The sequence below is a fragment of the Fistularia commersonii genome, chromosome 31, assembly GCF_037954325.1.
Source record: "Fistularia commersonii isolate RoL2024-O1a breed Wild chromosome 31, RoL_Fcom_v1.0, whole genome shotgun sequence".
In the NCBI taxonomy this organism is placed as follows: domain Eukaryota; kingdom Metazoa; phylum Chordata; class Actinopteri; order Syngnathiformes; family Fistulariidae; genus Fistularia; species Fistularia commersonii.
This window is the reverse complement of record NC_141314.1, coordinates 4967258-4994248: the sequence shown is the minus strand read 5'-3', so window position 1 is coordinate 4994248 and position 26991 is coordinate 4967258. Positions and strand designations below refer to the sequence as shown.

General features: G+C 47.3%; 1 protein-coding gene across 3 annotated transcripts in view; it reads right to left on the bottom strand.

The window, feature by feature from the left end:
* LOC147215640 (protocadherin-1-like) overlaps positions 1-26991 on the bottom strand; it is a 131293-nt gene that overhangs the window by 91583 nt on the left and 12719 nt on the right. For all 3 annotated transcript variants that reach the window (XM_086139262.1, XM_086139264.1, XM_086139263.1), the window contains one exon: positions 23025-25208. In XM_086139262.1, coding sequence (XP_085995388.1) covers positions 23025-25208 — 2184 coding nt within the window. The remainder of the gene's footprint in view (positions 1-23024; positions 25209-26991) is intronic.

Here is a 26991-nt window from a genome sequence, read left to right as displayed (position 1 = left end):
AGAACTGGGGTTTATTTATTTATGTATCTGCTGCCTTTTCAAAAAGCTTTTCATCGTGTTGATTATCTTTAACTTTATAATCGTTTATTTTCATAAGCGATATTTCTAAATTATTTCACAAGTTCTGGTACATTTTTTTAAATAATTTTTAGACGTTTTATCGGCCGGGGACGTTGCGAATCGATCTTCCCAGCTGATTTCCCGAGACGTTTCACGGCGTCGGCGGTTTCCACGCTCAAACGACGAGGTGCCGCCTCCTCGCAGCTCCTCCATTTTCTAGAGCCTGAGAACAGACGAGTAGAATTTCAAACAGTCCGAGAGAGAGCGCGCTCGCGCTCACGCACGTGCACGGGCACGCACACGTGCTGTGTCAGTGAGCTGTGAATGACACCTTCGCCAGCGCCCCTGGAATCAGAACGTTCCAGATGTGGAAACAAGCCGCAGCTGCTTTCCGTCCCCCATTTGTGTCCCGGCAGGTAAAAAAAAAACCCGCGGGGTCAAAGGTCGCTGTGTGCAAACAGGCTAATATTGACACGGGGGCGGCGAGTGTGTGTTTTTCCCGGGGCGGCAAACCTCTCTCTTTCGCTCTCTCTCTCTCTCTCTCTCTCTTTTCCGAGGGCGATCAAGGACGAGCTGAGCGATGGACGCCGCTCCGCCCTGTCCTCGCCGCCGCTTAGATTGAACGACAGTGGGGTCACGGCTGGTTGGCTAACGGTCAGGTGCTAATGGAGCGGCGCCGAGGCGGCGGGGGGGGCTCCGACATTTGATTCCATTCACTTTCTGGAGACACACAACCGATAATATCTTGATTTAAATCTGCAGAAAAACCTGCCAGAAGTTAGAAAGGGTTCAAAGGGGGGGCATGATGTCATCGTCCTTATCTGAACCATCTGATTGGCTGCTCTCTGGCCATGATGTCTCACACACACACACACACACACATACTGTCCTGTCACTGCTAAAACTTGCAAAGAGTGCAGGTTTTTTTTGTTTTTTAAAGGAAAATCCGGTTTGCGATGCCCTCCCCCATCCCCCCGAGTGTCTCGCGATCTGGCCGTCTGTCACCGAAGGCGACGACCTTTGACCTCTGTTACGCAACGGTCACACGGGGAAGACGGGACGGGAAACAGAAAATAGAACCAGAACGCTCAGTTCCTTCACCACAGTGAGTCGACAGAACGCCACCCCCCCCTTCACCCCCCCACCTCCACACCGCTCCCTCGCCGTCGTCAGCAGAATCTCTACTGGCGTGGGAATGGGAGCGACAGAGCGAAGGAGGGATGAAGGAGCTGGGGAGGGAGGGAGGGAGGGATGAAGAAATGGAAGAGGAGATGCGAAGGAGTGGAAGACAGATGGGGAGACGGTGGGTAAAAAGAAATGGTGGAGGGACGCAAGTAACTAAGGGATGGTCAGATTGAGGATGAAGGATGGATGGACGGATGGAGAGGTTTTTCAAAATAAATGCATCAGCGTGACGAAGGATTCTGCAGCCTGAAACCCGAAGCGGTCGCTAACGCTCGGAAGCTATGTTTCCCTTTCACACAGGAAGCTAAGGGAAAGGAAAACTGATCTGGGGCGGAGGGGGCTGACACACACACACACACACACACACACACACACACACACACACACACTAACCAGGGAGGTCAGATCGATAGAAACTGTGAATCATCTTTTTTAATACCTTGACAATCTACTCATGATCTGTGGTTTCATTTCAGGTTACTCTCACAAACACAAACACACACACACACACACACATACACATGCACGCACCCACGCACACAGACTCGTGTTTTCAGACTCTAGTCACACAACATCCCTTTCTGGCTTGTAGTTCTTTTCTTCTATTTCTTCTTCTCTTAGGATTCGCCGCCGGCTTCAGGTCAGCCTTTTTCATGAAAAAAGAAAAAAAACATGGGCGGAAGTAAATACGTGTTGCTCGTTCACAGACGAGAAAAGAAAAAGCCTCCATTGATCGACGGCGGCTGAAGGAATGCGATGAATGCCGAGGTATGTGACGGTTGCGATGTCTGATATAAAAGGCCGGCGGCTTCAGCCGGGAAAAAATAAAAGAGAAACGCTGCCTTTCACTGCACAAAAATGTTCACGCTGCTCGGAACTGTGTCGTCGGTTCACATGTTAGCCTGAGCTGACGTCAATGGGTCAACTAATGCTGCGTCTTAGCTTCTATAGCCGCTTTGGCTAGCTTGCTATGCTTTTGCTCATTTGATAAGCTGGGGCTATATAAGTAGAGACCATTTACTGCCAATATGAGATAGCAATGCTAGCAGTTAGCATACAGTTGTGTGAGAGCGCTACTGTTTATATTCAATAAATCATATAATTCAGATAGAGTTTGTTTAAATTTATATAAATTACAAGGTTAGCCGCGCCAACAGTTAGTGTAAAGTTGATTCATCACTTCTCTATGTAGGTCCTTCACAGAATAGCGGCGTTCAAAAAAAACTTGCTTTCATCGGCATGGTGACCATGTTGGAATGGTAACATTTGTCAAAACTCAAATCACGGCCATTTTCCTGCAATATGAGGACGTCCTGCTCTTTAAAAGCCATTGTTGGTGTCGTTTTGATCGTCCGGATGGGGTTCTGGAGGGAACACTGATGGACCCGTCACGACTTTTCTACTTAGAATGAAGAAAAAAAAACATATTATGATATGCCACGTTAACGTTGTACAACAGATGGCCCCATCAGAAAAGTAACTCATATATTTGTCTTGCTGCAGGTGGAGATTCTACACTGTAACATGACAGTGTACGATGTGATTTCACCCAAGGCTACGCTATGTTATGTCCTGCTACCTCATGCTATGCTATGATGTGTTATACTGCCACAACATGTTATGGGATACTAATCTATCACTGAATGTGTCATGTTTTGCTATGCTAGGTAACGTGACGCTATTCTTCCACACGTTATGGGTATGCTACGTCACATCATACTCTGCTACATTACTGTCATTGGAGACAGCTGTCATACTACGCTAGGCTACATTGCCCTTTTGCAGCTGCCAGCCAACCGCTAATGTGCCTTCCCACATGTCCAGTGTTCGACTTGTGCTAACAGCGGATGCTACAACGGAAGCGTGCAACATACAAGGACGGCTCGACACCATCTTGAAGGTCATTGGGCTCAAGACGTGAGGCAGCGTCCCGCTAAAACGCAGTGTTCCAGTTACCCGGGCCGCCGTGGCTCGTAAGATTGTCAGAAAATTTCCATAAAACCATAACGCCTCCGTTGTTTTTATGTATTGGTGGCATCCTATGTTGTCGGCGTCTCAACCCGGCGGGCTGAAGATCTGTGACGATGTCGTCTAGGAGAGGAGGACCTCGGGACGGCAGCAATTAGCCACTGTTAGCGGCCTTTGCGGAGAAGGAGCTCCGGGGCAGAAGGATAACAGTGACCTGTCGCAGAGCGAGGCGCTGTGCATGTGCGCGGATCTGGACGCTCGGGGTGGGGGTGGTGGGGGGCTGTTGAGGATGATCCTCTAAGCCAAAAGGTCTCGAAGCCGTCGCCATGGGAACCGACACCGCAGGACACAAAGGCAAAAAAAAAAAAAAACACGGAGAACATCTGCGTCGTACCACATCAACTGTTTTCTGGGTAAACCCCCTGTCAAACACACTCGTATGTGTGTTTACACATGGAACAGGAACAGCGTCTTGTTGCCACTCAGTGTGTGTGTGTGTGTGTGTGTGTATGTGCGTGCATGTGCGCGTGTGTGTGCTTTAAATGTTCATTTCCCTCTTCCAGTGCAGCCAGCGTTGCATTAAAATTCCCTTTGTAGCACTAATGGCTATCAGCCCAGCGAGTGGAGGAGGGGGGGATAACGGAGGGAGGAGAGGAGAGAGAGAGAGAGAGAGAGAGAGAGAGAAAGTGAGAGAGAGAGAGAGAGAGAGAGAGGAAAACAAGACAAGACAACCAGGGATTAAATACATTTGTTTTCTCTCGTACCAAATTAGTATTGACGGCGGCTACCTCCTCTGCACACACACACGCACAAAAACCCAGCCATGTTGAAAATTAATTACTCAAGTGTGTGTGAGGTGATATCATACACACACACACACACACACACACACACACACACACACACACACACACACACACACACACACACACACACACACACACACACACACACACACACACACACTAACGCACGGAGAAAGTAGAAGCGGTTCTGGCCAGCTGCTCTGCTACACACTGACAGTAAAAGGATGGGTTTATACTGGTGGAGATATATTTCTGTGTGTGTGTCTGTGTCTGTGTGTGTGTGTGTGTGTGCGCACAGCCACATGGCTCTTCAAAGTAAAACAGACACAGAGAAAGAAGACAGAGAGGCTCAATGTCGGCCGCACAGCAACACACTCCAGATCTCTTCATCTGTCAGCGGACGGATCCGAGCCCAGTGGAAATGGAAAGAAGCGGAACAGAAATGAAAGAATAGAACAGAATTCAAATTAAAATCCGGGCGTGTCAGGTTCCATCGACACCGGATTGGCCGAAGGTCGTGTCATGTGATCGTCGTCGTCGTCAATTTTTCGTTCGGTTGTCTACCGCAAAGACGACCCGCGTCTTCCCAAGAAACAACATCGAAACAGCTTTTTCAAAAAAAATTGTTTCCAAGGCAATGGCTTTACCCAAATCCCAAATTTCACCCCTCCATCAGAAATTAAGACTTCGACTTTAGTCGACACCATAGGAAATCGTTGGGCGGCGGCCATTGGAGCAGTTGTTAAGACGCCGTTGTCACGTATTTAATGAAAGCCGGTGACAAAATGCAGAGAAAATAAAAACAGAGGAGGAGTTGCTAACAGTAGCCAGATGAAACAGGACGGGGAAAATAGAAACCGTTGTTTTTCCGCCGGGTTCTCGGCGGACATTTTCAGAATTTCGGCGGCGGCGAGGAGAAGAAGGTTTAGCCGGGATTTGTCGGTGGGAGCAGGAAGCGGCGGAGGTCTCAGGCTCTGACAGACAAATCCCGCGCGGATCGACTGATCCCCTCCCGACAGCGACGACATCACTTCCTGGCCGTGGCGCGGCGGTTTTTCCACCGTCCGCAGCAGGGGGATGAAGAGGCGATGAGCGAGGGACGGGGTTTTTTCGAACCGACTACAAAAATAGGCAGGTAGGAAAAAACAATTTCGCAGAAAATTTGGGACAAAATATATTTAAATTTCAGACTTTGTGTAAATGGAATGAACAGTAAAATCATAAAAATGAATAAAAATAATTTTAAAATAGTTTAATTGATTCAAAAAATAAACAGTTAAAAATACGGATGACGAATAATAAATTATTGATAATAATATTTGTACTTAATTTATTATTAATTTATTAATTTATTTATCATTTATTTATCAACCTTCAAGAAACAGGTACAAACGTTTCTCTTTCAGGACTGCCCCAGATCAGGTTGGCAGCAAGTTAGGCTATTCAGTGCGTGTGTGTGTGTGTGTGTGTACGTTTGTGTGTCTCTGTCCAAAAAAAAAAAAAAAAAAAAAAAACTCACTAACCCAAGCTTACTGTTCTGTATATTTCCTGTGCATCGTGTATTTGCAAGTGTATTTGCAGTCCCTGTGTCCTCTATTGTAAGTCGCTTTGGATAAAAGCGTCTGCCAAATGCAATGTAATGTAAAAAAAAATGTAATATTAGTAATTTAACATTAAAATGATGAGTGAGGAAAATTGAGCAAAATTGCATCCAAATGGTAGTGAAACCTGCGAGGGGGCTGGCGGCTGCTGATTGGCTGTGACCTTTGACCTCCTGAACTCAGGGATTCTGAAGGTGAAGGAGGCTCATTTTTCATCGGAGCAGGATGTGTCGGCGGTGGTGAGGGGACAAGATGTCCGATGGCGAGCGGCTGATTTTATTGACTCCGGTCGAGCTCAGGGGATCAAACGGCGGCTAAAAATAGAAGTGGGGCGACAGGAGGTGGGCGGAGCTTCCCTCGGATCCACGTGAGCTGACTGCTAACGTGCTAACATGTTAGCCCTCCCTCCCTCCCTTTCAAAATAAAGAGGTCTCTGAACTTTTTTTTGAAAGGTAAAAATATGCAACAAATGTTTTAAATCTAAATATTTTTATCAAGCTTGGACAAAGTAAACCATTTAAAAATATAGAGAAAATTCCTCTCTGTAAAGGAATTTCATGAAGAACCTGTGACGTGGAACACTACCGCCCCCGGATATCTGACCTCTGACCTCTGACTCCTCCCGCCGACAGGAATCCGTCACCCTCCGTCGAATCCACAGAGGCGGGACTTGCCCTCGGAGGCCTCCCTCCCCAGAAGAAGAGGAGGAGGGGGGCGCGGAGAAGCAGCGCTGGAGGTCAAAGGTCACGGCTGCATCTGCAGCTCAGAGCCGCCACGTCCAGACCGTCTCGAAAAAAGACTCCGCCTCTTAACAGATTATTTATCAGAGAAAAAAAAAAAGCCCTTCGGCTGAGGATCCGCCAGCGGCTCTGCGACGATCTAGCCGCTCGCCAACGCTCCTCTTGTCCTTCTGGATTTTTCCAGAATGAAAAGAACTCTTTGGAGTCTTCTGGCCTCAAAAGTGTTTGCAATTAAACTCTTTAGATTTTATTTCCTTGTTTTTCCTGCTGAAATATTTTCTCCTGCGTCGAGTTTGTCGCCTAATTAACACCAAATTAAGTTGCAGGCAGGCGTGCGCGCACACACACACACACGCACACACACACACACACACACACACACACACGGGCGGGGACGTGCACGCCGGGCGACAATTAGGCTCGTTAATTCATTTGCGGAGTTCAAGTTTCAATTTCATCAGTTTAAATTGGATAATTAAGAGCCGGCTTTCTGGGGAACCTCGCGTTCATTTTTGGTGGCACGCACGTGCCCGTGCACGCACAGGCTCACGCATACACTCACAAACAAGTGCGCACGCCAGGCGCGCACACGGACATACGCGGGGTATTAAAGGCATCCATCTTGTTCACATGCCGAGGGTTAACTAATGCGCCTTGTTTGTGGAATAAACTAATCATTAAGTCCCCCCCACCTGAGCCTCTGACAGCCAATAGGAACCAATGGGGTTCTGACAGCCAATCGGAACGCTCTGTGATCTGAAGGGGAGGAGGCGGAGCTTAACAGGACAGTCAGCTGTCAGTCACAGACATCCTACTGACTGAAGTAAGAGTGTTGGGGGGGGAGATGGAGAACCTGGGGAGAACCCAGTCCACCATTTTATAAATATGCAATGCGGAAAGTTCCGGATCTCCTCAGCTCCTGCTCCGACACGCGGTCTTGTCGGGGGTCAGGCGGTGTTTTGCTCGCGGGTGGCAGCGGCGTTCCTGGTCGGCATCGGACTCGGGAAAACGGCGCCAAAAATAACCCTTGGTGGGGGGCTGAGGGGAAGATGAAAGAGCTGCTGCCTCATTAGAGAGTGTGTGTGAGTGTGTGTGTGTGTGTGTGTGTGTGTGTCCGACATAGTCTCCGCTTGTTGCCCAGCGTGAGGCGCCGGGCGAGCGAGGTCAGAGGTTGCGGGTGGTCACTTCCTGTCCATTAGCGGTGCGAGGGATGAAACGCAACCTCATCCATCACGCAACACCTGGTCGCCCTCGGCAACCACGCGCAGCGGCGCACCACGGGGGGGCGACCTTTGACCCTATGCCTTCCCGCCCCAATGGAGGGGGGGGGGGGGGTCGACTTTGGTTCTAGGTGAGAAATATCAGGACTTCCTGTTTCCTGCTTTAGAGGAATAAAATGTACAGGAGTTTCCAGGTCAGTTTTTTTTTTTTTATGTTTTTTTATTTTCTGATGTTTTATGATGACAAAGAATTGAAAATCTCTTGTAAGCATTGAGGACACACATGCACACACACACAAAAAACACACATAGACTGAGCATGCTCAGTCTGTCTCCCACCCGGCAGCTCAATTGACAAAGCTTCAATCAGATGTCAGTTTAGACACACAAACACACACGCCCGCACACACATCCTCTCTGACCTGCTGATTGCTGTGTGTGTGGAAACGGGATAATCAACAAACAACACGGCTGTTTAACACAAACACACACTGCCATACCCTCCATTAGCCTGCCCTAAGTGTTATCTCCCCATCAACACACACACACACACACACACACACACACACACACACACACACACACACACCAAGTGGGGGAGGCTTGCATCGATCGGCATCCAACTGGTGTGTGTGTGTGTGTGTCTGGTGTGTGTCGGTAACCCAGAAAGTGTCCTGGTTTACATTCTAACCCACTTGTTCCTGATTGGAGATCAATAATGACGATTGATACCAAACACTTTTCTCCTTTTCAAACTGCCCATTGATTTTATACCAATAACACTATCCAGGTCGAGAAGGGCACACGCGTGCACGCAAACACACACACACACACACACACACAGCGCAGCCAAAAAAAGCACAGAATAAATAGGTCTGAAAAACAAAGGAGAAATAAAGTGGGAACAAAACTTAAAGTTTCATTTATCAGTTATTGATTACTGATTTTTTTTCCAACTGCCGAGATGATTCTAGTCTGAGAAGCAACTTCTTCTGTATATTTTTGCCTTTTTTGTCCACAATTTATAGCCGCCTTCATTTTATCTATTTTAAGATTTATTAACTTTTCCATCCCCACATTCTCCTGCCCGACAATTTTCCCCCATTCTTTCTTCCTGCAGCCCACAAACAGTCAGGAGATTCACCATTATTTATGTTTTAACATTATTTCTAGATCTATTTATGACAATAAAATTGATCACCAATATCTGATCATTTATTCTCATTTGGTTAGTTGTATCTTGTTTTTTTTTATTTTTATTACAGAAAACTAAAAAATCTTTGGCCCGGGATTCCAAGAGTAAACTTCTGGAGTCTGTGAATTCAGGTTCATTGTCAGGGTAGGAGGGAGAAGTGGGTTGAGCACGCACACGCATGTGCACCTGCATGTGCACGCAATCACACACACACACACACACACATCTGTGCCATCACAGTGGAAGAGCGTCAGTCATTGTGACAGTAATGGAAGGCTTGATGACAAAGAGAAGATCCTTCACATCAAACTCAAATGGAGACGGAAACAAGGTCACAACACACACACACACACACACACACACACACACACACACACACACACTCCAACTCAAACAACACACACAGATCCAATTCAGACAGACTCACAGTGATACAGACACAAGTATAGTGTGCATTCCTTTGAAAGTATTATTTTAAAACAAAACACACACACACACACACACACACACACACACACACACACACACACACACACACCCGGCGGTGCTGAGACCTGACCAGGTCAGTCTCTTCTTCAAGGCTCATAAGCCAGTTAATATTGATAAAGATACTGTTTCCTGATTGGCCAAGAAAATGTCCTTATGAATATTAATCAGTCACATGCCCCCCCACCACACACACACACACACACACACACACACACACACACACACACACACACACACACACACACACACACACACACACACACACACACACACTACCCCTCGACCCCTGGTGCTCGATGGGTCGATGGCTGTTTGCTGAGCAGAGTTGACTCAGTCCGACCGATCAATAAAGTTTACAATAGACGATCAATACGTTCATGTGCAGATAGGCGAGGAAGATGAAGAGGAGCAGAGGGCGGGGGTCTCGCGTCGGTCAGAGGACGAACACACGCTCGCCGTTGACAACACGCAGACGTGAACAGTGACACCTAGTGGACTGGAGGAACAAAAACTGTAGTAATTGTTGTTCTACTGTGCTTCTGCCCCTGTATTCTGAAAAGTACTATGTAAAAAATATCTTACAGGTGTATCCAGGCAGAAAATGCAAATGTTCAAAATATTCCTGCATTTGTAGTAATTCAAGTATCACCCCCATTACTTCAGGTACTTGCATTTTGAGTGGTCGTCACAATCACTCCCCTGTGCACTAGGGTTTGCAGTATCGAAGGTTATTTTACCACGTACTGCTTCATATTGGATTATTTCAGGGTACCGCTGGGAGTCAAGGAGATAATACTATGCTAGAGGAAAATACTATGACTCACGCACACACTTTATAAAAGGTGTGACTTCATTATGACATCACACAAGATGGTCCCAAGGCTCAAACTCCAGAGAAATTTCCTTCTTAGAAGTGAACCGAGCGCAGTAAGAACAGGTGTTGAGCGTCGGGACTGGAACCAGTGGAACATCCCAGAACAGCCTGAAACCGGTGCTATATATACGAGAACCAGCGGAGGAGCTCGGAACAATCATGACATCCTAGAACCAGAAAATCATCCAGAAGATCCAGGAAGAACCAGAACTGTCCAGAAGCATTATATCATACCAGAACCAGTGGAACATCTAAAAACAATCCCAGAACCAGCAGAAGCTCCAGTGGTCCAAAAACTAGTATTAGACGGAATGGGCAGAATATTAAGAACGTATAGAAATCTATAAAAAGCAGAATGAAACAATTTAACAAGATTTTCATTTATTAAAATTCTGATTCTGCAGATTTCGCTCAAAAACGTCTGTGATTTTCTGGGGGGGGTTGTGGTTAAAAATGGCTGAAACCATAAACGCCGGCGCCCTGACTGACCACCGTGTTTCGAACGATGGGCTGTTTTCTGACGTTTTGTCCGGCGGCGGCCCGTTGGCCTCGCCGTCAGGGGTCAGAGGTCGGGAGGAAGTCTGTCGGCAGCCGATTACCGGGCGTAACCAGACGATCAGAGCTTCCCGTTCACCTCCGGCGCCGGCGCTCACTGCTTCTCTGAGGCGTTCAGGGACCCTCTGTCTTTTCCAGCTGTCAGAGCCTCAGCACAATGATGGACACTGATTGGGCCGAGGCTGACCCAACACACATACACACACATACACACACACAGAAATACTCTTTGCTTCGTTGAGAAAAGGGAGAGGGTCCAACTTTTTCTTCAAGCTAACTCCTAAAGCTAAAACACACACACACACACTCAGATTTAGCAGAGTGGAGCCTGCTTGACATATATCCCAAATGTTACCAAACATTTTCAGCAACAACTTGGAGCTGGCCTGCTCTCTTGGAGCATAGCTGCTAGCAACATGCTAATCGGCTGCTAGCCTGAGCTGCTAACCGACTCACTGTCATTGCAGCCAACCATAACATATAACAGCTAGTAAATGTTCTGGTAAACAGGTTAGCAAACCGAAGGCTGTCTGGCATGGAAAAACAGCTCGAGCAGCTTTTATGCTAACTAGCTCAAGCACTCTGGACACTGACATGTCAACTAACCAACACACTCAGCTCTCAACCCACTTGCTAATCACAAGACATAGCCAGCTAACCAAGGAACTAGTGTCAAACAACTACCTGAGCATGCTAGCCTATTTACAATTCTCCCACGGCTGCTTAAAAGCTAGCAAAACCCCATGTTGCTGCAAGAGTTCAGCCAAGACTAGTCTGTAGTAGCCTTGCTAACAGGCCAACTGACCAGCCAAACAACATGGTCTGAGCTGCTAGCCAACATGCTATCAGATAAATGAGAAACAATATCAACCAAATCAAACTTGCAGCTCACCAGCTTCACCTCTTCCTCCTCCTCTTCTGTTTCTTGGAGACTTTTTCTGCTTTTTTTTTTTTTTGGACCTCTATTTATAAGGTCACCATTGGTTGACACCTGAAGGGAGCTTCCTGCTTCCTGTTTAAAGTCTCCGCCCACCAAACCTGCAGGGAATCTCTCACTGATTTTCACTGAAATTCTGGTTGCATTTCTTTTTATTTTTATTATAGACCTTTGAAGAGAACCTTGGGAGAACCAAAGCAGGAAAACATGGAGCAAACCCAGGATGAGTAGAACCCTCAACTTCCTCCCTGAGGCGGCAGATCAGAATTCTTTTTCCCAATTTTTGTTGTGAATGACGAAGAGGTGAAGACTAAACCAGGGAGGATATGGGCGGTTCTGAGCTGTCCATCACACACACACACACACACACACACACACACACACACACACACACACACACACACACACACACACACACACTGTTGTTACGGAGACACAGTATGACCTCAGGCATGTATGCAAAGCTGAATGCAAACATTGGCAAAAGCCAAGGTTTGTTTGTCTTTGTGCGTGTATGTGTATGTGTGTGTGTGTGTGTGTGTGTGTGTGCGCGCGTCCTGCTCGCCTGAACATGCCTGTGCCCCCGGCCTCCCGTCGCCCTCTCTGTTGTGAATGTCACAGGTTGAAGTTGTGTTTTTAAATTGTACAGGTGTGTCGTCACCTTTTGTCAAACATGGAGGAGGGAACCAGCATGGAGGACGAGGGTGGGGGTGACCTTTGACCCCAATCCCCGAAGCCCCAACCCCATTGGCTGCGACCTCGGACCCAAACTTCGATGTCGGGACCACATATATATACAACCCTTCACCCTCTCTTTCACATCTGGACAATTTAGGCTCTCCTGTGAACGATCTTGTTTTTGGAATGTGTGAATCTTGTTAAAACCTGCGTGACCTTGCCGCCTTAAACATAAACAGCTACGTGGAAACAGACATGAATGTAAACAAATCGTAGTTAATTTTTTTCCTGATTTTCTGGATGTTTATCTTCTATATTTTTTCCCAAAGACTTTCACGTCAGTCTTTCCCCGTCAATTTTACCGTCAATTTTTCACGTCAGTCAATTTCCTGTTTCGTCATCCTGATGGTTTTGGTTTCTGCGATTTACCCGGCGACAATCAAGCAAGTCACCTGACTGGACGAGCACGAGGGGCAAAAATTTGCAGGAAAATAAACTAAAAACAGTGAATCAGCGGCGGCGGCGACGGCGGCGGCGGTGGCGGCGGCCCGGAGGAACATCAGCAGCTTATTGTCTGGATTTCTCTCCATCACATCAGCATGCTTTCTGACTGCGAGGAAATAGGCGCACTCACACACTCACACACACAATCCCAAGCACACACACGAGTACAAACACACACCGGACCCCTGAAACTCCCAAATCTCATTAAGGAACTTTCAAACCGGGCGCTTTTAGATTAAAGATGGAGCTGGAATCGGCAGCTGTTTTCCCTCCGACAGCTTCCTGGGCAGATTCCTCCGCATCCCGGTGAAGTTGAGGTCAAACCCGACAAGTTTTATTTAATTCTTCGCCCCTCGTACGCCCCCCTCACACACACACACACACACACACACACACACACAGGCTTCACAAGGGACTTCTGAAAGAGAATTAAACGCGGAAGCATGGTTTTTATTCCACAGGCTTGCGTCAAAGCTGCTTTAACTCCTGCTCTGGGGGCCGTTTTTGATGGTAGCGTCACGCTAATGCTGTTTTTTTTTTTTATTAAACTTTCCCAGTCACCATCTTTGTTTCTTTATTTTAAAACGGCAGTGATTCCTTTGATCGAACGAGTCTGGATGGAACCCATTGCAGGCACGGCGGATCTTCGCTTTTTTTGAGATGCTGGTAAATTAGCCGGTTATAAGGTTAGCTCACATGTTAGCATCTTCTCTTTCTTCTGCGTTTGTGCTGTGCAATCTTTTCTCCAGACACAAAACTTATATTTTCAAAGAGATACCTTGTTTTCAAGTCAACCATCCCGACCCTCAGATAACTCAACATCCTGTTTCCTGCAAATGTACTTCCAAGTTTCTAGAGCAGTATCTCCTGCCTCAGCAGCTGCACTTCCTGCTTCAGTGGCTTTGCCTCCAGCATCAGAGGCAGGAAGTATATCAGGAACTGTACTTCCTGTTTCAGCAGCTGTACTTCATGTCTTAGCAGCTCTACTTCCTGTCTTAGCAGCTGTACTTCCTGTCTCTGCAGCTGAACTTCATGCCTTAGCAACTGTACTTCCTGTCTCAGCAGCTGTACTTCCTGTCCTAGCAACTGTACTTCCTGTCTCAGCAACTGTACTTCCTCTCTCAGCAGCTGTACTTCCTGCCTTAGCAGCTGTACTTCCTGTCTCAGCAGCTGTACTTCCTGTCTTAGCAGCTGTATTTCCTGTCTCAGCAGCTGTACTTCCTCTCTTAGCAGCTGTATTTCCTGTCTCAGCAGCTTTACTTCCTGTCTCAGCAGCTGTACTTCATGCCTCTACAGCCATACTTCCTGTCTTACCACCTGTACTTCCTGTCTTAGCAGCTGTACTTCCTGTCTTAGCAGCTGCACGTCATGCCTTAGCAACTGTACCTCCTGTTTCAGCAAATGTACTTCCTGTCTAAGCAGCTGTACTTCCTGTCTCAGCAGCAGTACTTCATGCCTTAGCAGCTGTACTTCATGCCTTAGTAGCTGTACTTCCTGTCTCAGCAGCTGTACTTCCTGTCTCAGCAGCTGTACTTCCTGCTTCAGAGACAGTGCTTCCTGCACTGGCATCAGGAGGTACATCACTGACTTTACTTCCTGCCTCTGCAGATGTACTTCCTGACTAAGCAGCTGTCCTTCCTGCCTCAGTACATCAGTGACTGTACTTCTTCTCTTAGTGTGTGTACTTCCTGCTTCAGTGGCTGTACTTCCTGCCTCAGCAGTTGTACTTGCTGCTTTAGTGGCATCACTTCCTGCATCAGCAGGAGAAGGTGCATCAGTGACTGCGCTTCCCGTCTAAGCAGATGTACTTCCTGCTTCAGCCACTGTACTTCCTGCCTCAGCAGCTTTGCTTCCCGCTTCAGGGGCTCCGCTTCCTGCATCAGCTACAGGAGCTACATCAGTGACTGTACTTCCTGCCTCAGCGGCGCGGATCACGGCCCATCATGGCCGCGGCCTCGGCTGCCGTCGGAGCCGGTGAAACGCAGACAAACAAATAAATAAATAAAACGGGCTCATTTGCTGCCTGACAGGAACAGGAGGCGCCGGCGCTCAAACACATCGTGCTGTGTTTACAGGCTTTCAGCTGGAAGGATGTGAACAGGATTCGCCTCCTTCAGGGATCCTTTTTTTTTTTTTTTTTTTTTTTTTTTTTATTACTTTTTTTTTTTTTTTCAGGCCGCGGTTGACAAAATAACAAAATAAATTTTAAAAAAGGGAGGTTTAAAAAAAGAAGGAGCTGCAGACGTGACTTTGTGTGTTAAACATACGACCTAAATCCTCCGCCCCGACCTCCAGTCAGATTAGGAAGGAGGATGTTTAATCCAGCAAACCGGCAAGAACAGACTGAGACGCACACACACACACACACACACACACACACACACACACCATACAGTCCTCCAGTGTATTACTTCAGTGTTTGTGGGTTATTATTAAAGGATATTGTGTCAGACAAAAAAATCCCTTGTGTTATATATATGTGAGTATATATATATATATATATATATATATATATATACATGATAAAACAGATTAAATTAAAGTGGAAAATGGAAAGAAAAGGATGGATTGAGGGATGGTGAGTCGAGGTCAAGCGAGGGATTAGAGAGAGAGAGAGAGAGAAAAGCAGCTGTTCGCACACACACGTACACAAATACACACACACATACACACATACACACACGCACACACACTCATACAGGGCGAGCCTGTCAAAGCCGCGCGTTTAAGGATCCGATTGATGCCTGAGACCAGACAGGAAAACGTGAACTCAATGACCCAAGACTCGGACTCCTCCATTTACAAATAAAGCCGGGAAATCAATGATCATTAAAGGTCAATAATGGTTAAAATGAAAAAACAAACAAAAAAACATCTAGAAATGAAACATTAAATGAATGGGTCAATTTAATCTCTTAAAAAGTGCTCCGGGACAATAATAAAAGCAATAAGATATATTTCCTTTTTATATTTGATTATATTTATCTGTGCATGTGTGTGTGTGTGTGTGTGTGTGTGTGTGTGTGTGTGTGTGTGTGTGTGTGTGTGTGTGTGTGTGTGCACATGCGTGCTTGTTCATACGTGTGTGTGTGTGTGTGTGTGTTTTGCAGCGAATGAAACCGCAGAGCGTATTTTCCAGGATTTACACAGTCATGTTCCACAAACCCGCTAAAAAATTAAAAGGAAAATAAAGTTTAAATATTATTCGAATTTAATTAAAAGCTAAAATATTGATTTTATTTTTATCTTTTTTAAATTTGATCCACTTCATTTTGCATAAAAAAAAAAAGGAACAGCCGGTATGGACTTTAATTTCACTTCCCCCCCATTAAATATACAACACCACAATTTACTCCAGTAACACATCAAATGCAGTACTTTTACTATCAGTGTGTGTGTGTGTGTGTTTTTGGTAGTGTGTACTTTTACAACATCACACTCGGGTGGGCATGAGCGCAGGATGAGCCGCTTCTCCGATACAGGAGAGGAAAAGGAGGAGGATGAAGGGAAAGGAGAAGAAGGAGGGCGATAAAGTCAAAGAGGTGGTGAGAGGGAGAGATAAGAAGGGGGATGGAGGGAGGAGGAAGAGGAGGAGGAAGAGGAGAAGGAAGAAAGGGAGGAGGGGGGGAGGTTTCCCATCAGACATGGAGGAACAACATAGTGATAAAAAAGATGAAAAAAGGGGGTGTTTGTTTTTTCTTCCTCTCCTTTATCTCCTCCTGCAGCCGCCGTGACCGAGGAGACACGGCCACATGAAACACCAAAAAGGGAGGAGGAAGAGGAGGAAGAGGAGGAAGGGGAAAAGGGAGGTGAGAGAGGGAGATGGCTGAAAAAACTGGGAGGAAATTTGGAAGGAGGAGAGGAAATGGGAGCAGGGAAGCGACGGACTGTGGTGGAGGGAGGAAGAAGAGGGGATGGAAGGGAAGGAGGGAATTGAAGAAGAGGAAGATGTCCAAAGTCATCTCCTCCTCCTCTGCTTCCTCCTTTTCTGAGTCACCTGTCACTCAGGGTGTGACCGGAGGTGGTTGCCGTGGTGACAGTTGCCGACTGGACACCTGGATGAAGTTTCAGCCAGCTAGGACTCAGTACTGCGTTAAATACCGCACTCTCCTGCAGCTCTGAGTATAAGTACTGCACTCAACGGACATATTACCATTATTGCATTGTGATGCTATTTCTGTACTACAGTAAACACAAATACTGCACTGTACTGGTACTTCTGAATTAAAATACTGCACTACACTGTCAATTTTTTGAAGTACAAATACCCACAATGTACAAAATACCGCATGTCAATCCTCCAGTCGACTAGCGCACTGTACTGCAAGTTACTGTGTCAAAATGTTGCACTGTTTAATGCGCTTTTAATTAAATTACTGAATTACAACCAAGTACTGCCGCTTTACATGATAATTTGCTGCAAAGTACTGCAAAATACTGGTGTACTATGCCGCATAGGAGGTATGTTTGTGAGTTTGATGCAAAAATGCGATGGTTGCGTGTGTGTTTGTGTGTGTGTGTGCGCCTGCTTGCCTGCTGTTCAAAGCATCTGTATAGCAGATGACCTTTGACCCCGCCCACAGGTGCAGAGGCTGGGGTGAATATGTGTACATGTTTTGTGCAGGACGACCCGAGTCAAACCACCTGCTTACAGACGCATGCACACACACACGTGCACCCAAACACACACACACACTCGGCAGCCTTTGAGGGGACGAGTTGGTTTTAAAACGTCCAGAGCATTTTTGTTTTTTTATTTGTCTCTAAAACAAACACGTCGCTGATCGAGATGATCGGTTGAACAATCCTCACGTTTCGTCTCCGACCGCCATCCTCTCCATAGGTAAAAGACCCGTTGCCAAGCAACGCGGTCAGACACAAAAATAACCCTCCGCGCGCGGGAGCGTCTCCGGGATTAGCTAATATTAGCGCTAACCGGGTGGCTAGCGTTAGCTCCTCTGCCGCCGATCCGCTAAACTCAAATTCGAATTCGTCGAATTTTTCCAGAACGGAGTTGCAGGGGGGAGTCCAGAATCGAGTCTGGAGTCCGGCCAGTCCAAATCCGGGGCTGACGAAGCGTCGAGGGTCTCTTTTTCCACCTGCGCAGGAAGCAGCCGTCCATGTTCGCGCCGGCCGGAGTCTCTGGCGCTTCCTTCCAAGTGTCAGTCATGCGGCTGCGAGCGGCGAGATTCACGGTGGCGGAGGGTGGAACAAGAAGGAGAGTTGTCCCCACAAAGATAGACACGCAAAAACACGTGTGAGTGTGTATCTATGTGAATGTGTGTGTGTGTGTGTGTGTGCAAGGCCTCGGGCGGGTTTCCGTTCCACTTCGCTTGTGTTGCTGGAGCAGGTGGCAAAACAACACACACACACACACACACACACACACACACACACGAGCACACACACTAACAGAATTATGTCGGTTGTGTTTCTGATTTCTGGCTCCACATAAAAGTCAAACGCAGCCGCTGATCTTTGTATTGAGACGTCTGAGCGGCGGAGGAACAATGGGAGGCCCGAGGGGGCGACCGAGATAGACGCAGACAGGCAGAGACGGAGAGCGAGGCTCAATGCAGGCTGAAAAAGGAACCTTCACGGTTCCCCCGGTTCCGTGTCAAAGCCGTTTTTTTTTTAAAAAGGAAAAAAAAAAAAAAAAAAAGCGGCACATCGTAAATAAAGAAGATTTTCGGTCCAAAGATATTTTTTTTTTTGTTTGTTTGTTTCTTTCATTTTTTTTTTTCTTTTCACCGGGTTTCTTTTTATTTCAGATATTTTTGGGAAAATAAATAAAAAAAGGACAAAAAAAAAAAAAACAGATGACAGGCATCTTTGAAAGGGAAGCTATATAAAAGAGAAAAAAAAAAAGGACGAAAGAAAAAGAATTAGGAAATTAGAAAACAAAAAAGAAAAAAGGAGGCGGAGGAACTTTTCGGCCAAAAAAGGTCGAATCGATGGATTGCAGATGGAAAACCCGAAACAGGGTTCAAATTCGTCCGTTCATCATCCGTAACGTCTTCCTGCCGAACGCCGCTGTCGCAGGAGCGAGAGGCGGGCCTTAACCGGCTGTCAATCACACAGACGTCCATTCACAGCGATGCACAGGATAAGCCCCGCCCACACACACCTTCCTAAAAAACAAGCACCACCCCCTGGATCATTAATCATTTAATATCATTTTATTAGTTGCGTCCTAAAGATAATTCCAGCCGCCTGATTGGGTCACTGAGATTAGCACACTAGCATTAGCGATAACACGCTATCACCGCTTTTTCGGGAAGGGTGACTCGATGCATTCAATGGATGCCAGTAAAAGCGGACACGGGGGTCTGCGACCGGATGCTTGAAGACCGCGTGACGTCGCCCACATCCTCACCACACCGGGCTTCCTCTGACCTGAAATTGTCAGCGGCGGGTGAAAAATAGAGCCTTTTTGACGGGAAAAAAAGAAACTAATGAAGAACGTACCGGAGCCGCGAGGGGGTTGGAGACCGATTCCGGAAAATGAAAAACCAGGACGTCTTTTCTTATGCGTTCCGAGAAGTTTTGGACTGTTTTCCTGCATTTGTTCAAATGTTTCATTTTTTTTTTTCTCAGTTGTTCTCCCTGATTTTCTGTTTATATTATTTACATGTTTAATATAAGTTTTAACATAGGTTAAAAAAATAAGTGGAGTGTAACTGCTGGAGAGACCTTGCTGGTCTACTACTGAATTAGTATTCTTTCCTGATGGGTCCCCGCTGTGTTTTTTTTCTACGTACATGATGATTTCTTTCTTTTTAGCCTGTTTTATTTGCCGGCCTGTTTTGTCCCCGAGCCTCACAGCAATCGGACATCATTAGTTTACTATAAAACCCACCAGCAGGAAATGCACACTTCATTCAAAGGGCACTGTTCCATTGAGGTCAGGGTGTGTGTGTGTGTTTGTGTGAGAAATGTACGATGAGTCAGCGCACACGCCAACCACACACACACACACACACACACAAACACACACACACACACACAGTTGTGTTACTATAGCAACGGCTGAGCTGGTCAGTATAAAAAGCAGGACGGACTCTGGCAGACTGTTAATGTGGCATCCAGACAGGGAGGAGTGTGTGTGTGTGTGTGTGTGTGCATGTATGTGCACATGTGTATGTGTGTGTGTGTGTGTATGTGTACCCTTGTTAACCTTTGCCCTCTTCACTCCCTACTGCTAATAACTACTCCTGAGTGATATTTGACCTTTAACCCCAACAACTTCTGCACCTGCTTGGAATTGCCCTCCCTTCCTTCTATTCTGCATGCTCAAAGTCCAGTATGTGTGTGTGTGTGTGTGTGTGTGTGTGTGTGTGTGAGAAAATGTATTTAAAATGTTCATCTCTGGTGTGGAAACCCAAGTGAAAATGCTAACATGCTAAAGCTAAACCGAAGTGCTTATTCAACGGACTGCGCGAGTTTCCAGAGTTAAAGAATATCTTCGGTTAACTTCACTGCAACTAACGGATGAAAAATGACGCCGACTTGCGGTTGCTAAGATACAGCTTTACGCTGAGAGCTTATTCAGAATTTTTTATGTCCCAACATGAAGTCGAGTGCCAATCGGTCTAAAAATGCTGGTTTTGTGAAAGGAGTTCTGCGCAATGGCAGCGTCGGCTGTCAAAACTTTCAAAATAAAATACAAATATCACTTTTGTCAGACTCATGAATACCAGGCGGTGAGTTTCTGCAAGGGGAAAGGGACACACACACACACACACACACTTTTGATGGAAATGAAAATGGGATACTGTACCTGCTCCCTCGCCGTCCCTGCCCACTTCATCCGACCAGTGAATGCACACATGAAAGCGCTGTGATAATGTTTGAGCAACATGTTTATTGGAATTAAAAAAAAATCTGCTTTTAGCCGTAAAAAACAAACAAACAAACAAGCAACAAAAATCAAGAACATTGTACATTTAATTTCCCCTTGGAGGCAAAACCATGACCCTGCTAGCGGGTCGCTAACAGCAGCAGGAAGTCTACTGGACCTGCCAAAATAAGACCAAAAACGACATATTTGTCTCAATCTAAATGATGGTAATGACAGTGAGTGACAGCATGTGTGTGTGTGAGACTGTGTCTGTGTGTGTGTCTGTACGTGTCTTTGGTATATTTAGATGATGAAGTCTTTGAACAATGAAAAGCCTGTGTTAGCGCGTGTGCACAAACACACACACACACACACAAACACACACACACACACACAGCATGCAGTGATGTCATCACCACACATACGTTAACTGGCGTGGCTGTCATACAGGTTCACAGGAAGTGGAGGGGGCTGCCTTCGGCATTTCATAATAAATCCATGTCATAAATAACCGATAGGTGCAGCTGTGGTTGTGTAGCTGTCATTACGCTTCTGAATGTGAGTTTAAAAAACAAAAAGAAGTCATCTGACTCGCTGTTTCTCACAACGGGAAACAGCAACAACTCAAACAAACACACAAAAACACGCTCAGGTATGTACAGTCTCTACGGCGTCGGCCTGATTGTCCGCACGTCTTTCACAGTGATTCACGGCTCGCCACGAGTCCATCCATCCCCCGACTCCTCCACAACCCCCTTTATTTATTTCAAAACATTAAATTGAAAACAGCAAGGCACTCTGGGTAGAGAAGGCTAAAAAAAAAAAAGAAAAGAAAAGAAAGAAAAGCGGCGCGCCCGGAAAATTACCTGCCATTAATCTGTGCAAACGATTGACTCCACGGCCCCCGCGCCTTCCGAGGACGCCGGTGAAATTAAAAGCCGTATTTCAGCAGAAGTGACGCGAGGAGGGGCGGTGAGGTGGAGGTTAAGACACACAGACGCATTTAAGTCAGAGTACCTTGTTATTTTGTTTTTTTTTTTCCTCCATAGTGTCATGGCTCTTCACACCCCTCACCCCTGATCAGGACAAAAACACTCAAAAAAAAAAAAAAAAAAAAAAAAAAAAAACATGGACTGGACAGAAACCCTGCGTAAAGTGCAGCTGGCCGGCGAAGCTCTGAGCCTGCGGAGGGATGAGCTAACAGAAAATAAGAAAAAAAAAAAAAAAAAAACTAAAGAGGGTGGTGGTGGTAAATACCATTAAATAAAATAAGAGCAAAAAAAAAAAAAAACTGTAACGGAGAAATCAGTTGCTCACTGTCACACTCCAACAAGCTGATCCACCATAAAGAGGCGCTTTAATAGTCGAGTCAGCTTCCCTACCGTGTGTGTGTGTGTGTGTGTGTGTGTGTGTGTGTGTGTGCGCACACTCAGACTTAATGAGGATGTCAGTGTGAGGGTTCTGCAACGGAAGTAACCGGAATGGGTGTGGGGATGGGAGAGCTTCATTTCTCCAGCTGAGGAACACAAACTTGAAGGCCTCGAGGACAGAACATGGGGTTCCCCGTTTCCGACGGATCCCCCGGTCGGGTCGGACGGACCCGCCGAGTACTTTGCATATTCCGTGAGAAGTTCACATTAGCGAGGAAAATTAAAGAGTTCTTCAAATTCTGGCTGCGTCTCGATTCCTTCCTTCAGCGTTTTGGCTAAGCTAACGGGCGACTACTAGCTTGCCGGTATGGCAATTTATTGCGCTATCAGGAGGCGCTGGGCTAACGCTCTTTGAGGACAAACGTGTCCCCAAACATCCGCGGTCCCCATATGACATATCCGCCGGCACCCAACCTAAATTTTAGCATCTATTTTTTTTAAATAAAAAGAAACAAAAAAAAACAACTGGCGGATACAGATTAGCTGTCTCTAAAGTTCATCTGTTTGAAAGTTGATTCGCAGCAAACAAAACAACAACAACAACAACAACAAATAAACATTTCTATGCAAAAACAAAAACAAATAATGAACACAAACAAACATTTCAAGTCATTACGAAAAGTTCATGTGACGAAATTCAAGAGGCGCACGGGATCCTTCATGGTGACTGACATGTCCACGGAGAGGTGAGAACCAAAGAACAAAAAAAAAATACAAAATGAAAATGGAAAACAGAAGAAAAACCAAAAAGAAAAATGGAAATGTTGGCCATTTTGGGAGTGGATGCTGTGCGGGTGGTGGTGGTGGGTGGGTGGAAGGGTAGAATCAGTGCAGCTTTGGCGGAACAACGTGGGCTAACAGTGAGTCCCAGCGTGACTACCACACCCGGTCGGTCCATAAGATGTTCCTGCCGTACATTGGGGTGTTTGCGTAGTCGCCTACCTGTTTGTTGCTGTATTTGGGCGGGTTGGCCTTGTAGCTGTAATCCGAATATTGGTCAGACCCCGTCGAGTTGTTGTCGCCCGTTCCCACGAAGGTGTTGGTGGCAGGGAGGTCCTGAACGGCCTGGTGCTTCTTGGAGGCAGAGGGCGACTGCGGTTGCAGCTGGATTGAGGGCAAAGGGGAGTTGGAGCGGTAGTGCCTCCCCAGGTCCGGGCTGCCCGGCGGGTAGTTCAGAGGCAGGTGGATTCTGGGACTATCGTTGACGTTGTCATTGATGAGGTTGAACTTGAGGCCTTTCTGGAGACTGGCCTCCTCGTCCTCTTCCAGCGGCTTGGCTGGTTTAGGAGCTTTTCCCTTCTTGCTCTTCTTCCCTTTAGCGTTTTTGGGGCCCTGCTTCGGGGCATACAAGTCCTTACTTTCCTTTTTCCCAGCCTGGTAGCCGCTCTTTGTGTCCTTCTGCAGCCGGTGCCGGATCACCACTACTGCCACGATCACGAGGATGACACCCGCGATTCCCGCCAGGCTTCCATAAAGGATGTTGCTGCGCTGAACGAAGGCGTATTTCGGATCCCCGGCAATGTCCGTCTCCAGCGGGGTGTCCAGGCTGTGCCCGACCTGCACCTCGATGAAGGACACGTTGGCTTTGGTGTCATTGACGAAGACATGGACGAGCGCGGTGGTGTGACGTGGGGGTTTGCCTTTGTCCTTCACAAGTACCACCAGTCGGTGGAGACCGCTGTGCTTGCCGGTGAACTCCTGCACCAATGTGATCTCCCCGGTGGTGGGCGATATGTGGAACAGGCCGTACGGGTTGCCGCCGGTGATCGAGTAAACCAGGTCGGCATTGAGCCCAGAGTCAATGTCCTCCGCCTCGACCACTTCCACGCGGGTGTCCGGAGGGGTGACGGGCGTCAGGTAAGTGTATGAGGAGTTAGACGGTTTGGTGACGTAGGGGGCATTGTCGTTCTCATCCAGGACGTTGATGGTGACTCCCACATAGGAGGATCGAGGGGGGTCGCCGGCATCGACTGCCTTCAACCGGAAGGTGTAGGTGCTTTCCTTCTCACGGTCGAAGGAAATGCTGGACAAGATGGTCCCCGTGCCGTTCTGGATGACGAACTTGCCATTGTCCGGCTCTACGAACAGCGTCACCCGGGCATTTTCCCCCTTATCTGCGTCTGTAACCGTCACCACGCCGACAGGGTTGAGAGGCGGCATGTTCTCGATTACGGAGAAGCTGTAGCCGCTCAGCGTGAACTTGGGGTCGTTGTCGTTCCGGTCCAGAACATTGATAACAACTGTCGCAGTGCCAGTTTTGCTGGGAACCCCTTTGTCCGCGGCTGCCACACGGAACTTGTAGTGCTCGGTTTCCTCGCGATCCAGCATGTTTTTCACGCGCACCTCCCCTGTGTCGCTGTTGATCTCGAAGAGCCTGGTGGCCGCCGGCTCGATGATGCTATAGGCTAGCTCTGCGTTGGTGCCACTGTCTGCGTCGGTGGCCACGACATCCAGCACCTTTTCAGCGGGCTGGTTTCCCTCGGCAAAGTCCACCTCCAGCAGCGTGGGGGAAAACGTGGGCGTGTTGTCGTTCATGTCAGTGACCTGGACTTTGAGAGAATTGGTGCTGGACAATGCCGGGTTCCCAGAATCCACCGCAACAATTTCAATCCTGTAATCCTTAATGCGTTCGTAATCCAGTAGGGTGGTCGTCTGCAGGAAGTACTTCCTCTTTCGATCGTTCCCAGACTCGCTCGCGGGCCGGAGCTGAAACGGGACATCGCCCGCGACCACGCAGGTCACGACAGCGTTTTCCCCCTCGTCGCGGTCCGACACCTGGACCAGCGCTACCGGCGTGCCGATCGGCATGTCCTCCGAGATGTTGGCCACGCCGTCCTGGTGCGTCACCAAGCCGATGCCGCGGATCTCGATGGTCGGGGCGTTATCGTTCTGGTCCTTCACCATGATGGTCACCAGCACTTTGGAGCTTTTGGAGTTTGGCCCACGATCTTTGGCAACGACAAAGAACTTGAGGAAGCTCTCTTCTTCGCGGTCTACCGGGCCCTTGACGTAGATGATGCCGGTGGAGCGGTCGATGCGTAGAAGCCGCTGGACGGCATCCGACATCTGATGGAGGCTGTAGTCGATCTCTCCGTTGGTGCCGGTGTCGGCGTCATTGGCTCGGACCTGTAAGGACAAGACACAATGAGACGTTACGACTTCACTGACTATGAAGTATCAATAAAAGCAAAATCAACACGCTTTCACATCTGAAGGACACTTCTGTAGCGGCCAACATCGGCAGCCCTCTGAAGGCACTATTAGGCCATCAAATCTCCTTCTTTGCCAACACTGGTGTAAGAAGCTAATTTTGGGGGTATTTTTTCATTAATTCATTCATTCAATATGTCGCTTATCCAACAGTCAGGGGTGCTGGAGCCTATCCCAGCTGTCCTTGGGTAAGAGGTTCACCCTGGACCTGCCGGCAGTTGATCACAAGACCACGTGCAGAGACATACAACCTTTGCCCTCCCATTCCATGTCACACAGACATACATCTGGGCAATGCAGGGCCTCCAGTGAACCTCCGGCATGTTTCAGACCGTGGGAGGAACCCGTAGAGCTGGGAGGAAACCCAAGCAGACACGGCAGAGGCGCTAACTGCCACGCCAACCCTTGTTTGTTATTATATTTCCTGAATCTACTTAGTGTCGAAAGCAAAGTGTTCAGGAACTTTCATATAAAAGGTTTGCTAGGTGAGGTAAGGTTTAGGTTAGACGCTAAAAAATGTCCCTGCATGGCGGACTCTGAGGGGCGTGACCTCTCACCCCTCGGGACTGGTTTAAGCCGGGGATATATTCGCTCACGGAATTTACCTGAGTTGTTGTTGATGTTTAAGGAATGAAGTTAGAACTCGACTTTGTCTACGCAATCCTTCCTTATCACACCACACTTGTATGACCTTCGCTGACCAAAACCAGTTATGAAAGTGCATTGATGATCTCAAAGAGAGCAGACAACTTTGGAATACAGCTATTGGTCACATCAAACTAATCCAGTTTGATTATTGATCACAGGATTGATACGCGGGTTAAGAAACGGCTCCATCTCCGACGCTTTGGACCTTGTGTTTGTTTGTTTTGTTTTTTGTTTTTACTATTCAGCTGAATCCCCGATAGACATTAAAAGCAACAGCCAGGGTGCAGATGGACAAACACACACACACACACACACACATATCTGAGGTCGGTGCGGCGGGTCGTTGGCGTCTAATGGGCAGATGAGTGAATGTTAATGTTCCTCTCATTATCAGAGGGGGTGGCGGCTCCTCGGGGCCCATTACCCAACCAGAGAGGACGGACGGCAACACGCCGCGCTCAAACACGCCACACACGCTCGCCATTTTATCAATTAGGCCGTGCGGCGGAAAACATCACACAGGAAACACTTGTAAAGGACGCATTTCTTTTTTTTTTCCCCGACCGCACTGGACTAATAGTTTTTAATCGCGGCTGTTGGTTCCGCACCGCCTGTAGGAAACGCGCATCCCTGCAAAACGACCCATCTGTGCCACGCGGTGCCGCTACCGCTTCCTTGCGATGTTACCGGACACAGTTGCACCCTTCAAAGTACATACAGACTCGAGGTTTTCGGCTGGTCTACCTGCACCGTCGCTGCGCGGTTGCTTTTGAGTCTAATTTCCAAATACATTGATAGGGAGGCCCAAAAGATGTATGCTTTTTAAAAAAAAATGCATATTTCAACCTGGATGGAGGCCACGTTGGCGCCCTTCAAAATAAACCTTGAAAGGAGAGAGAGCAGTGCCTTTCAAAATAAAAGTTTCAAGTGTCGGTAAAAAGGAAGCGTATTTGTCCGTCCTCCTGTTCAGGTGACCACTGATCATTTTTTAAAAGCTTTTCCCAGGTGGTTCCTCCCCCCCGCCATGACAACCTGCCAGCCCTTAAATGGT